General features: G+C 43.1%; 1 protein-coding gene across 1 annotated transcript; it reads right to left on the minus strand.

Moving 5' to 3' along the window:
• Window positions 1-7,995: 7,995 nt before the first annotated feature.
• Window positions 7,996-12,214, minus strand: LOC140122568 (ornithine decarboxylase 1). The gene is made up of 11 exons (XM_072143582.1): window positions 12,062-12,214; window positions 10,790-10,936; window positions 10,556-10,698; window positions 10,291-10,464; window positions 9,849-10,021; window positions 9,606-9,740; window positions 9,329-9,494; window positions 9,057-9,219; window positions 8,866-8,981; window positions 8,518-8,732; window positions 7,996-8,432 (listed from the first exon to the last, which is right to left on the minus strand). Exons 3-11 carry the CDS (start codon window positions 10,655-10,657, stop codon window positions 8,294-8,296), a joined length of 1,383 nt encoding a protein of 460 aa, XP_071999683.1. The 5' UTR covers window positions 10,658-10,698; window positions 10,790-10,936; window positions 12,062-12,214; the 3' UTR covers window positions 7,996-8,293.
• Window positions 12,215-12,420: the final 206 nt, after the last annotated feature.

A 12,420-nucleotide genomic window follows, 5' to 3' on the forward strand; every position in this document is an offset into this window, starting at 1 on the left:
AATGTTGGCGAGATAGAAGAGGGGACTATTGCTCAGTCCTTAACTGTTCAGCGTGTATGGGCAGAAGAAGAGGAGTTGGAGGAGGAGGAAATGGACAGTCAGGCCAGTGAGGGGAGTGAATTCTTGCGCGTTGGGACTCTGGTGCATATGGCAGATTTCATGCTAGGCTGCCTATCCCGTGACCCTTGCGTTCAAAGAATTTATTCCAGCACCGATAACTGGGTATTCACTCTCCTGGACCCACGGTACAAGCAAAATCTTTCCACTCTCATCCCTGTAAAGGAAAGGAGTGTGAGAATGCATGAATACCAGCAGGCCCTGGTGCACAAGCTGAAACAGTATTTCCCTTCTGACAGCGCTAGCTGCGGAGGGCGTACTTCTGCGGGACAAGTAGCAAGGGAGAGTAGGCGAGCAGGCAGCTTGTCCAGCACTGGCAAGGGTACGCTTTACAAGGCCTTTGCCAGTTTTATGTCACCCCAGCAAGACACTGTCACCTGTCCCCAGTCTCGGCAGAGTAGGGCTGATCTTTACAGAAAGATGGTGAGGGAGTACGTAGCTGACCATACCATCGTCCTAAATGATCACACAGCTCCCTACAACTACTGGGTTTCAAAGCTGGACATGTGGCCCGAACTGGCGCTGTACGCCTTGGAGGTTCTTGCCTGCCCTGCCGCTAGCGTGTTGTCCAAGCGGGTTTTCAGTGCAGCTGGTGGCATCATCACCGATAAGCGTACACGCCTGTCGTCTGACAGCGCTGACAGGCTGACGCTTATCAAGATGCATCAAGCCTGGATTTCTCATTATTCTCCACCAGGTGAAGGCAGCTCAACCTGAATAATTCTCATGTATGCACTCCTCCTCCTCATTGTACACTAAAGCAGAGGAAACTGGCTATTTTTTGGCAGGGCCAACTGGCTCTAGCTATAGTACTCTATGTATTACATTTTTTGGAGGGCCACCTACCCGCGCCTCTGTTTTGAAAACTTTTTTGGACTGCCACATACAGGTACTATTAAAATTTAATTGTCTCCATAACAGCCTCCACACGTCATCTTTATAGCAGCCCCACACGTCGTCTCCATTGCTACCTCCAGCCAGCTCCATCCCAAGATCCAACTAACATTGTTTTAACTGCAGCACCTTTAACTGGTTCACGACCGTCCGCCGTGTATTCACGGCGGCGTTCGGGTCCCGCTGCATGGAGAGGGCTCTCGGGCTGAGCCCTCTCCATAGCCGGTAATATTGCAGCAAATACTTACCGCTAACACCCGCGATCGGTGCTAGCACAGCGATGGCTGCCGGCAGCCTCAAAAAGATAGCGGCGCATGGGCGCTGCCATCTTGCCTAGGATCGTCGCTCCCTGTGACTTCATCAGGGAGCGGTGATCCGTCTCCATGGTAGCCTCGGGTCTTCCGAAGACCCGAGGCTATTTCGTTCTAACCCCTTTATTACAATGTGCTGATAGCACATTGTAATGAATGAGGAGGAAAATCCCCATATACTGCCATACTGTAGTATGGCAGTATATGATAGGATCGATCAGACAACCTAGGGTTAAAGTACCCTAGGGAGTCTGAAAAATAGTAAAAAGAAAAATTAAAAAAAAAGTAAAAAAAATAAATTTTAATTAAAACTAAAAATTCAAATCACCCCCCCTTTCCCTAGAACTGACATAAATATAAATAAACAGTAAAAATCATAACCACATTAGATATTGACGCGTCCGAAAATGCCCGATCTATCAAAATATATTAACGGTTTTTCAATGCGTTTAACCCCGTAACGGAAAATAGCGCCTAAAGTCGAAAATATTATCAAATGTCGCTTAAAATGACAATACCCACAGCTCCGTACACCAAAGTATAAAAAAGTTATTAGCGCCAGAAGTTGGCAAAATCAAAAAAATAATTTTTGTACAGGAGGTTTTAATTTTTGTAAATGTATGAAAACATTGTAAAACCTATACAAATTTGGTATCCCCTTAATCGTACCAACCCAAAGAATAAAGTAGATGTCATTTGGGGCGCTCAGTGAAAGACGTAATATCCAAGCCCACAAGAAAATAGCGCAAATACGTTTTTTCCCCATTTTCACTGCATTTGGAATTTTTTTCCCGCTTCCGAGTACATGGCATGGAATATTTAATACCATTACTATGAAGTGCAATTTGTTGCGCAGAAAACAAGCCCTCATACAGCTCTTTACGTGTAAAAATAAAAAAGTTATAGATTTTTGAAGGTGTGGAGTGAAAAATGGACATGAAAAAACAGGAAAGGGCCCGGTCCTTAACCGGTTAATCTACTACTACCTTACTGCCTCCATACATCGAGCTGTGTCAGGCAGAATTTTGGATTGTTTTCATGGCTTCCACATCAAACTTGTTAACTTTGTCGCCACCCTGCTGTGTAATCCCCAAAATATACTTGCAAACTTTTATCATTTACGGATATTATTTCAGCGCTTCTTGCGCATCTGTTTACATTCCCCTCACCCGCCATATCCCAAACTTATAAGAACACTACTACACTTGATCTTATACAAAAGGTTCTTAGAAGTGCTGTTTGTAGCCCCCGCCTGCATTGAAAATGATAATTTTTTCAAAGTAAACGCTTCTGGCCCTCAGGCCCATTTTGGGTGGGGAGGAGCCAAGAGACAGGGGCCTGGATAGGCGAAAGCTCGCCTGGCAGCGGAGCGCCAGCTCCATCCCAAGATCCAACTAACATAGTTTTAACTGCAGCACCTTCAACCTATAACCTTTTACCTCTAAAATCTATCTTTTCACTCCTCTTTTCTCACCTCCTTACGTTCACCTCGGGTGCCATAACTGTCCCCATTGCCTCTACATGTCGTCTCCATAGCAGCCTCCAGACGCCGTCTCCATAGCTGCCACCACATGTTGTCCCCTTAGCAAACAACTCATTTTTCGGGTGTTTCACCAGATACGTTATGGAACTTGGTCACTATGTCGCCACCATGCTGTGTTATCGACTAAATATACTGTCAACCTTTTGTTCACATAGGAAATCATTTCACCTCCTTTGGTGAAACCTGAGTCCATTTAGGGTATGTCGCCATGCCACTCTCTAGCCTGCCGCTGCTGCCGCTGCCTCTGCATGCCGTCCCCTATAGTGTCAAGGTCAATTATTGGATGTTTTAGATGCTATCTAGCCTCATTCTGTCACTCTGTCATGGCCATGCTGTTGCCCATAGTTTTGGCATAATGGTGCGATTAAGCAGCCTCAGAGGCATCCATGCATGCTGCCCCTGCTGTTTCCTGTCCATTTCCGTGGTGTTTCCATCCTTTTCTGAGGTTCCCAGGTGTTTGGCCAAGCTTCCCTGTCCAGTGCCTTGGTCCCCTTGAAAAATGCTCGAGTCTCCCATTGACAGTTTGACTCGAGTAACGAGCACTCGAGCATTTTATTGCTCGCTCATCTCTAGTCAATACCCTTAACGATAACCATATAGGAATGATATTTACAGCAAACATTCAAAGAAACCATCACATTTCTGGAGCTGTTCCTAGACCTTGATTGTCAAGGCAAATTGAATACACAAGGCTATAGGTAACCTACCTCTACGAATAGTTTTCCGATTTTTGATAGTTGGCACTCCCTATCTTTGAAACAATGAATTCCTATACGCCAATATTTAAGGGCCACAAGAAATTTTGCCAATGAACTGTATTTCTGTTTTATAAATTAGGCTTATCCTAATTAAAAAAAAAAAATAAAATCCTTCATTAAGCTTATGGGAGAGAAAAAGCAACATTGAGACAAGATCTATTGTATGAAAAATCTAACACAGAAACCAGAGCTGGTAAGTTACATAGCTACCTGTGTTCACGCCCCAGATGATACGGATCATTGAAAACCATTGGAATGTATTGTTAGCTGATCCCGATTTATAGAAAGTCTTAAATACTCGTCCAATGACATTTATAACAGGACAACATTTAAAAGGAGAAACTGGTATACAGCCTCCATACAGGAAAAAAGGAATTGAAACCCCTCAAACTTGGTTAAATGCCACCCAATGGTGGCCAATTTAAGCCAATAATTCAGATGTCCTCGAATTTTGGGGGATTTGCCATCTAAAACAAGGTGAGAGGCATGGTAATCTTCATAGCTTATTACAAACCGAGGTAAAATGTAACTATAGGGGGGGGGGGGTAAGAGCAGGCAGTGATTTTTAGTTAAAGGGGTATTCCGGGAATATGAACGTCTGACACAAAAACCCATGATGATATAACTAAATGAATACAACAATACTCAATGTCATTAGTAACAAAATGGAGCTTAAATAGTTTGATTTTATGATTTACAAAGTTTATGGCCTCTCTAAAGTAGGTGGAGTTATCACCAAGATGGCCGCCACTGGAAACTACAAGTTCCATGATCCTTTAGTTCTTAGTAACTCCTCCTCCCTCTTATGCTCTTCTCCCAGTGATGATGTAACAGGTTTTCTTGCTCTGTTACCATAGTAATGATGTGTAATCACCACAACACTGGCCATACTGGATGCACTGCAACCAACCGACTACAGCCAAACATAGTGGTGATCACATGACCTGCCCAGGCAGCTGCAGGACATGTGATGTGGACATGTGACCAGCGGCCATCTTCTGTCCTGCAACGGACCGCGCAGAGGAAATTAACGGACTGATTAAAGGGCCAGTAGCATTTTAATTCATTACAGTCTATGTCACCAGCATTTTCAAGGGGAGCAAAATTTTAAACAACAACCAATTACACATTAGCTTATATTTTGAGTGCCCATTTGTATATGAATTATGCCGATTCCTGGAATACCCCTTTAAGCAATTTGTCAGGTCATCCATGAGCAGAACTGCAGGTTATTCATAGTCATGTAACAAATTCTTCGAAAAGTTGCTCACTTCAAACAAGTTATGTGGACCTATAGCAGACCAAGTGTAGGGGGCTTATATATGTATTTCAGCCTTGCTCAAGTGGATATATGGAACAAATTAACCAACTTAGGTTCCCAATTTTCTCTAGAAAAAACAAATCAAATACATAAGACATGGACTTTATAGTCTAAGTGTAAAACTTTAAAGGGAACCTACCAATAAAAAGTTAGATCAGGTGGATCAATAGGACATGACGATAGCCCTTTTAAGGGCTAATCCTCACGTCCCCGCACTACGAGGAGCTGCGCGCTGAAGATTTTGGGTAGGAGGTACAAAGGTTATTGGGGTGTGGAGTAGACACGCCATATAGACTCCGCCCTGCCTACTCCACACCCCAGTAGCCGCTTAACAAATTTACATATTCGGCTGATAAGTTATCCAAAAAGTGCAGGGACGTGAGGATTAGTCCTTAAAAGGGCTATCCTCATGTCCTATTGATCCACCTCATCTACATTTATAGGTAGATTTGTGGTGGTAGGTTCCCATTAAATTTCATTCAGTTGCCCAGCAACCCCTGGTCATGCAGTATGGAATTGTTGCAGCACAGTGGCTTAGAGGCTAGCACTACAGCCTTGCTGCGCTGAGGACATGGGTGCAAGTCCATATAAAAGGAATACAGGCGGTCCCTTACTTAAGGACACCTGACCCCTATTTAAAGATAGACCTCTCTGCCCACTACCACCTCTGGTGAAGCCATCTGGATGTTTTACTATAGTCCCAGACTAATGATCAGCGGTAATGAGTCTAGAGTTTTATTGATAATCCTTGGCCAATTACAGCAGAATTTTTTAACTCCCATGGTCACTGGAGCAAAAAAAATATATATATATTATATCACTTGTCTGGATCTACCAGAAATAAAATATAGTTTCGGCTTGCATACAAATTCAGCTTAAGAACAAACCTATGAACAAACCCATCTGGTAGGTAACCCAGGGACTGCCTGTATTATGACTAACAATTGACATTAACCCTTTCACGACTCATGACGTAATAGCACGTCACGGGTCGGCCGCGGGTGCATGGAGAGGGCTCACGCGCTGAGCCCTCTCCATAGCCGGTAAGTCTTTGCTGCATATTGCAGCAAAGGCTTACCGGTAACACCCGCGATCGGTGCTAGCACCGATCGCGGGTGTTTTCACCTCGATCGCCACGGGCGGCTTCAAAAGCATGGCGGCGCGTGGGCGCCGCCATCTTTTCGAAGATCGCCGCTCCCCGTGACGTCATCGGGGAGCGGCGATCCGTCGCCATGGTAACCTCGGGTCTCGCGAAGACCCGAGGCTACTTTTGGTTAACCCATGCATTACAATGTGCTATCAGCACATTGTAATGTATGAGGAGTAAAATCCCCATATACTGCCATACTGTAGTTTGGCAGTATATGATAGGATCGTGCAGACCCCCTAGGGTTAAAGTACCCTAGGGAGTCTGAAAAGTACTAAAAATAAAAAAAAAAAGTTAAAAAAAAAAAAAAAAAAAATTAATAAAAAACCCTAAAAACTCAAATCACCCCCCTTTCCCTAGAACTGATATAAATATAAATAAACAGTAAAAATCATAAACACATTAGGTATCACCGCGTCCGAAAATGCCCGATCAAAATATGATAACGGTTTTTCACTGCGTTTAATCCCGTAACGGAAAATTGCGCCCAAATTCGAAAATGGCACTTTTTTTGTCACTTAAAAAAATTTAAAAATTCTATAAAAAAGTGATCACAAGGTCGTACAGTCCTAAAATTGATAACATTGTAAACGTCATCAAAATCCGCAAAAAACGACACCACCCACAGCTCAGTACACTAAAGTATAAAAAGTTATTAGCGCCAGAAGATGGCAAAATCCCCAAAAAAAATTTTGTACAGGAGGTTTTAATTTTTTTTAAATGTATGAAAAATTATAAAACCTATACAAATTTGGTATCCCTGTAATCGTACCGACCCAAAGAATAAAGTAGACATGTCATTTGGGGTGCACAGTGAAATCCGTAAGATCCAAGCCCACAAGAAGGCGGCACAAATGCGTTTTTTTACCAATTTCACTGCATTTGGAATTTTTTTCCCGCTTCCTAGTACACGGCATGGAATATTCAATACCATCTCTATGAAGTGCAATTTGTTACGCAGAAAATAAGCCGTCACACAGCTCTGTACATGGAAAAATAAAAAAGTTATGGATTTTTGATCATGGGGAGTAAAAAATGAAAATACAAAAAAGGGCCAGGTCCTGAAAGGGTTAAACTTTAGAGTTCATGCAGCTTATATAATAGCAACTAATCTTTGTGTCTACAGTCGAACTTGCAGTTGACGAGGCTAAAGCCTATCGTACACAAGGAAGTTTTCAACAAACTCAATTCATGCAGGTTATACAGGATCTAACCTAGGCTCACAGAACTGAATTCAGAACGAGAGTGCTCCACCCTTTCCTGAGAAAGAGGCTAGCACGGTTGTGCTGCGACACCATGTGGTTTCCACACCATGACTGGGTGCTATAGGCCTCAATGGGGCCTGTGACGTGGCTGCAAACTGTGCAGCCATGCAACCAAGCACTTTGTTGTATGGGTACAAAAGTGGGGCCTACACCACCCTTTTGCTGGGAACTGGATGTCTTCTTTGGGAAGCCTGACATCATGGGGAACCTCCCATACTCAGCATTATATCCAGGGGCTGACACCAACAAACCCATCTTGCAGATTGAGGTGCACCGATCAAGAACACTGGGCAAAGCTCCAGCAGACCATATGACTGGAATATTAGCGGTCTGCACTGATGGTGCACCAGTCACATGACCATCCATCAGGGCCACAGCTGTAGTGAGGAACAAAGGTTGCAGGGCATGCTCTGGTTGTATGAGAGCAGACAAGTTAGATATATGGATGTGACTTCGGGTAACTATATGTGCATCGGTGTGAACATGGCCATCCATGACATGCAGAGGAAAAGCAATTTCAGGACTTTCACACTAGAAACTGATAATGTCCCAATAAAGTTTACACCAAAGGCGTTTGGTAACAAATTCGCAACTCAAGTTGCTCAAAAGAGCACGAGAACGGAATTGAACTACAAAGTGTCATTTTTAAATTATCTTTATTTATAAAAACGGGTCAAAAACATGAAGATAACATTCCACCAATACACAAGCTAAAATGCTTGGGTGGCAGCAATGCCTCTTAAATACAGTTGAAAAAGAATAAAAAAAAGTTTCCATAGGAACACAGATAATTGTGACCCCATCTCCCAGTCATCCATTTTGTTGCATTAGTGCTGAATGTTAACGCTACGAAATAATATTTAAGTTATGGTCCCAAACTGAAGTCTAATACATGTAAATAAAAACTAACCCTACTTATATCATAAATAAAATAAATCTATACATTGACACCGGCTGAGGTGCAGGCTGTAGCACTGAGCTCGATGCCACTTTCCCAGGCACAGGACACATGAAGAGCGCTGGACTCTGGCACCTCAGGAGCAATTCCATGTTCTTGGATGTCATGCATCAGTTGCCTAAAGAGGTAATGACAGGGTTATTACCTGCATGAAATATGGATCTCATCTACACAAGTTATAAACCAACCACAAGATTTCTTACCAGTATGGCCTTGACATCACATAGAAGAGTGATGGTCTCTGGAATCCATTGAATGTAGAAGATGCAGCTACAGTGTAAGCTCCCATGTTCTCAAACAGCATCCAGTCTCCAACCTGCAGCTCTGGAAGGTCAAACCGCTCAACAATACGATCCAACCCATCACAAGTTGGTCCCCAAATGCTGCTAGAGTAGAACTTTTCATCCATTTTAGGCTTCTGTGAACAAAAGCACCATTAGGTCAGAACTTAAAGTGCAGCTTTCTAACAAATAAAAGTCTATAGGAGGGTCAATGAAATATTGGCACCAATCTGGAATTATATATTGAGAGTGAAGCCACTTAATACTTACCTTCTGAAGCACAGGCTTTACATGAGCATGGTCATACAGGATGCAGTTGAAAGAGCCATAGACCCCATCATTGACATAGTACATGATGGTTTTGTCAGAGGTGGAGTCATCTTCATCTGCAATGTACAAAATTGTTAGATCATTCTGCCATAGTTACACAAAATGTGTACAACAAAACGGATTATACATACCATCAGATCCAGTCTGTTCAGTCACCATAACTTTCTTAGCAATAATATTAACAGCAAGGGTAAAGGCTGAAGCAACGTAGTATCTTCCGGGTTCTGCAATAATTTGGACTCCGGAGTCGGCGGGGAAGTATTTGTCGAGAGCTGGATTAATTACAGATGTTACCTACAAGAAATCGGACATTAAGAACCAAATACAATACAATTTAGAGCTTTTAGCGCCAGTGACAAGAATTTAAACAATGAGGCGCATATGCGTTCTTATATCATCTTACCTCCTCAAATTTTAGCTTGACGTCTTCAGATCCAGGAAATCCACCACCAATATCCAGTAAGTGCATGTTGAATCCAAGCTCAGCTCCCATATCAAAGACATATCGGGCATCAGAAACTGCTTGAACAAATGTCTGGGGATCTGTGCAGCCACTGCCAACATGGAAACTAGAAAGCGGGGAAGATTATATTAGATTTCTTCCAATAAACAGCTGAGGTGCTCAAGCCTACATCCAGTAACAAATCTCTATTACAGGCCTAATAAAGTACAACACTTACCTCACTCCAATTATATCCACGTTGAGCTCCTTGGCACGTTCCAGGAGAGTCCTGCTGGTTTTTAGAGTGGCACCAAACTTCACGCTCAGTCGGCACACAGCTTTTGAGTCATCAGTAGCTATGCGCAAAACAAGCCTGAAAGTAACAGAAGAAAAACACTTAATAAATGCTAAAAATGGACACGCATCCGAGCACTTGAAGTTTGAGATGACATTGAAAAACGTCAGCCAAAAATTTACTTACTTGGCGTTAGGGTGATTTCTTGCCACCTTCATCAACTCCACTTCACTGTCAAAGGTCATCTTCTCCACACCGCTGCTGGCGGCATACTTGATCTGGGAAACTTGTTTGCATGGGTTGGCGTAAATTATTTTCTCAGGTGGAACACCAATACTCTGGACAAGCTGTATTTCAGTCTGAGGAAAGGAATAATTAGAAGTGTTTAGTATAGTGTTATAGCCTCAGTCTTCTAGAAATCCAGCAACGGAGCCCATGGGAGAATATGGTCACATTGCTAGAGCAGGAAGATACAGAAGCCATCCACATAGGAATAAAAGTACAAATATCAATGTGTACCATGCATTTGTAGCAAGCCAACAGACTGTTTGGCTAGAGGACCAAGCAATAAACTCAACATTACAAAAGACTACTTTGAACAACTCTTTACAATTTAAACCAAACTTACTTTGCTAGCACAGTCAAATCCAGCCCCAAGAATGGCTAGAGTCTTCACAATGGCCTTGCTATCATTGCATTTAACAGCGTAAAATGGAGTCACTCTGGGGAGCGCTTTAAACCACCGCACATGCTTCTTCACAATGTCACCAAGATCGGCAACATAGAAAGCATCCTTGTCATCCTAAGGAGGTTAAAAAAAACACCTCAGATTCAACTTCACAACATAGACAGCTATGGCTCATCTTATCTTAAAGACTCAAATGTTAACTTACAGATAAGGACACTTCATTGATCTTCTGCTCCAGGACATCCCTGGCAGTAAATCCTTCCTCAAGGAAGCTGAAGTCAAACTCTTCGTTACTGAAGGTGTTCATTGTCTCAGTGTTGTAGGATCACAAGACGAGAATGCAACAAACTGGAAGAAGAGTAAAGGAACTCGTTACAAACCATATCACAGTGGAATAAGTGCATAATATAAAATCTAATCTAAGCACAGCGATACTTACATGGACAAGTTAGAGATGGGGTTTATTACAAAGAGGGCCTCAGCTTTGCGCCCAAGGAGGTTCTCCGGTGAAATAGAAGCCCGGTAAGTATAAGACAAGCCCTACGCTCTCAAAAGAGCCGTTCTTAACTGCTGTGCTGTCGGCGTTCTGTAAAGGAAAAAAAAAAGTTAGTCATCCTCACATCTCCAGATGTTACTTTACAATCTTTGTTGAAATTGTAAAAAAAAAAAAAAAAAAAAATCCTTGAGAAACCAGATCCCTTACGTCATGCACCCAACCCATTAAATGAATGAGTTAAGCCCCATCCGCCTTCTCAGAAATCTTGCTGCGTGTCACTAACTGGCAAGGGAGGGACTATCCACCCAGGGACTCGCCCAGCCAATCACAGAGTGTGCCGGCTCCCATGCCTTTTCCTTACTCACTGCAACCACCCTCTGCACCCGGCACTTGACAGCATGTGCTAATCTATCGGAGAAAGCTCAAGTCATCCCTGACTACTAAGAACTTCACAAATCTCTAGAGATATAATAAATAGAAGCATTAGTAGCAACCAGGATCAACCAAGCCTGGCCTGATGTCTTCAGAATGATAGCTTCAACCAGCAAACCTTAATGAGTCATATGGTGGCCTGTAAGGTCTGAAAAACCAACTTCTCAGTGACTTTCAAGGTACAAGTCACTACAATTACAAACTAGTCTTTAGTATTATATAGGCCAGATATATTCAGTAAACTCAACACAATAATAGGAAGCAGGATCAACCAATTGACCTTCTCATTAAGCATATGTCCCCTGAACAGTGCTTAAGAAACCCCACATAGAGGCAGTTAGTCCTACGGTGGCCTATAGGGTCTCAAACTGGCCAGTCAGTGAATCAAAGTGCAAGTCACTCTGATCTGAGCTAGCAAATACCATTACAAGCCAATTAGTGACTTTTTATAAGTCACCACATGGTCAAGTATTACATAGCACAGATAGGATCACAAAAGTCATTCAATAGCCATCATTGAAATCCAAGAAATCTCATACACAAGCCATTATATCCTCTAGAAAACCCTATTACCATCCCCCATCTCATTCATGGAGACACGTGTGCATTGCCGGCTCCGTCCCGAACCTTCACTGACAGAAAATAGCTTATTACTCGCCAACTACGGAAACCGAACAGGTACAAATTTCCTCAAAACGTAAATTTTTTTCTGTATCTTGATCAAAGCGTCCTCCAACCGCCCCCCTTGAGAAAAAAAAACGGAGAAAGATATAAAGAACTTACCTTAAAAAGCATTTACGAAATCTGTACCCATCGAGGCACTAAATGCCAAGGGAGAAGAAAAATAACCACACGGAAATAGGCGAATACAAAAAGAACAGCTCCACAGAGCGCTGCTGAATGCCGGCGAGCCTGACACGGACTGTACTGAAGCGCCAGCGCTCGCTTCCTTTTATAGGCGGGGCCTCCGTTGTCAGGACGACGCGCCAGCTCAAACCAGCGCTGATCGGTTTGCTCCGGGAGTGAGTGCAGGCGCGCTTGGCGCGCAGCCACTCGCCTATTGTGACGTCACCGGGCGGCCGTGGCAGTGCTGGCAGGAAGGACCGTGACTGTGGTGATAAGGGATGGCGATAGTGATAGGC

Source organism: Engystomops pustulosus, chromosome 3 (genome assembly GCF_040894005.1).
Source record: "Engystomops pustulosus chromosome 3, aEngPut4.maternal, whole genome shotgun sequence".
Taxonomy (NCBI): domain Eukaryota; kingdom Metazoa; phylum Chordata; class Amphibia; order Anura; family Leptodactylidae; genus Engystomops; species Engystomops pustulosus.

Excerpts from the sequence above, each read along its gene's own strand:
- LOC140122568 (XM_072143582.1), bottom strand. The coding sequence starts at position 10,657 with ATGAACACCTTCAGTAACGAAGAGTTTGACTTCAGCTTCCTTGAGGAA. Across the intron at positions 9,741-9,848 it reads AGAAATCACCCTAACGCCAA|GCTTGTTTTGCGCATAGCTA; the intron begins GTAAGTAAATTT and ends TGTTACTTTCAG. Across the intron at positions 9,495-9,605 it reads GTGGATATAATTGGAGTGAG|TTTCCATGTTGGCAGTGGCT; the intron begins GTAAGTGTTGTA and ends CCCGCTTTCTAG.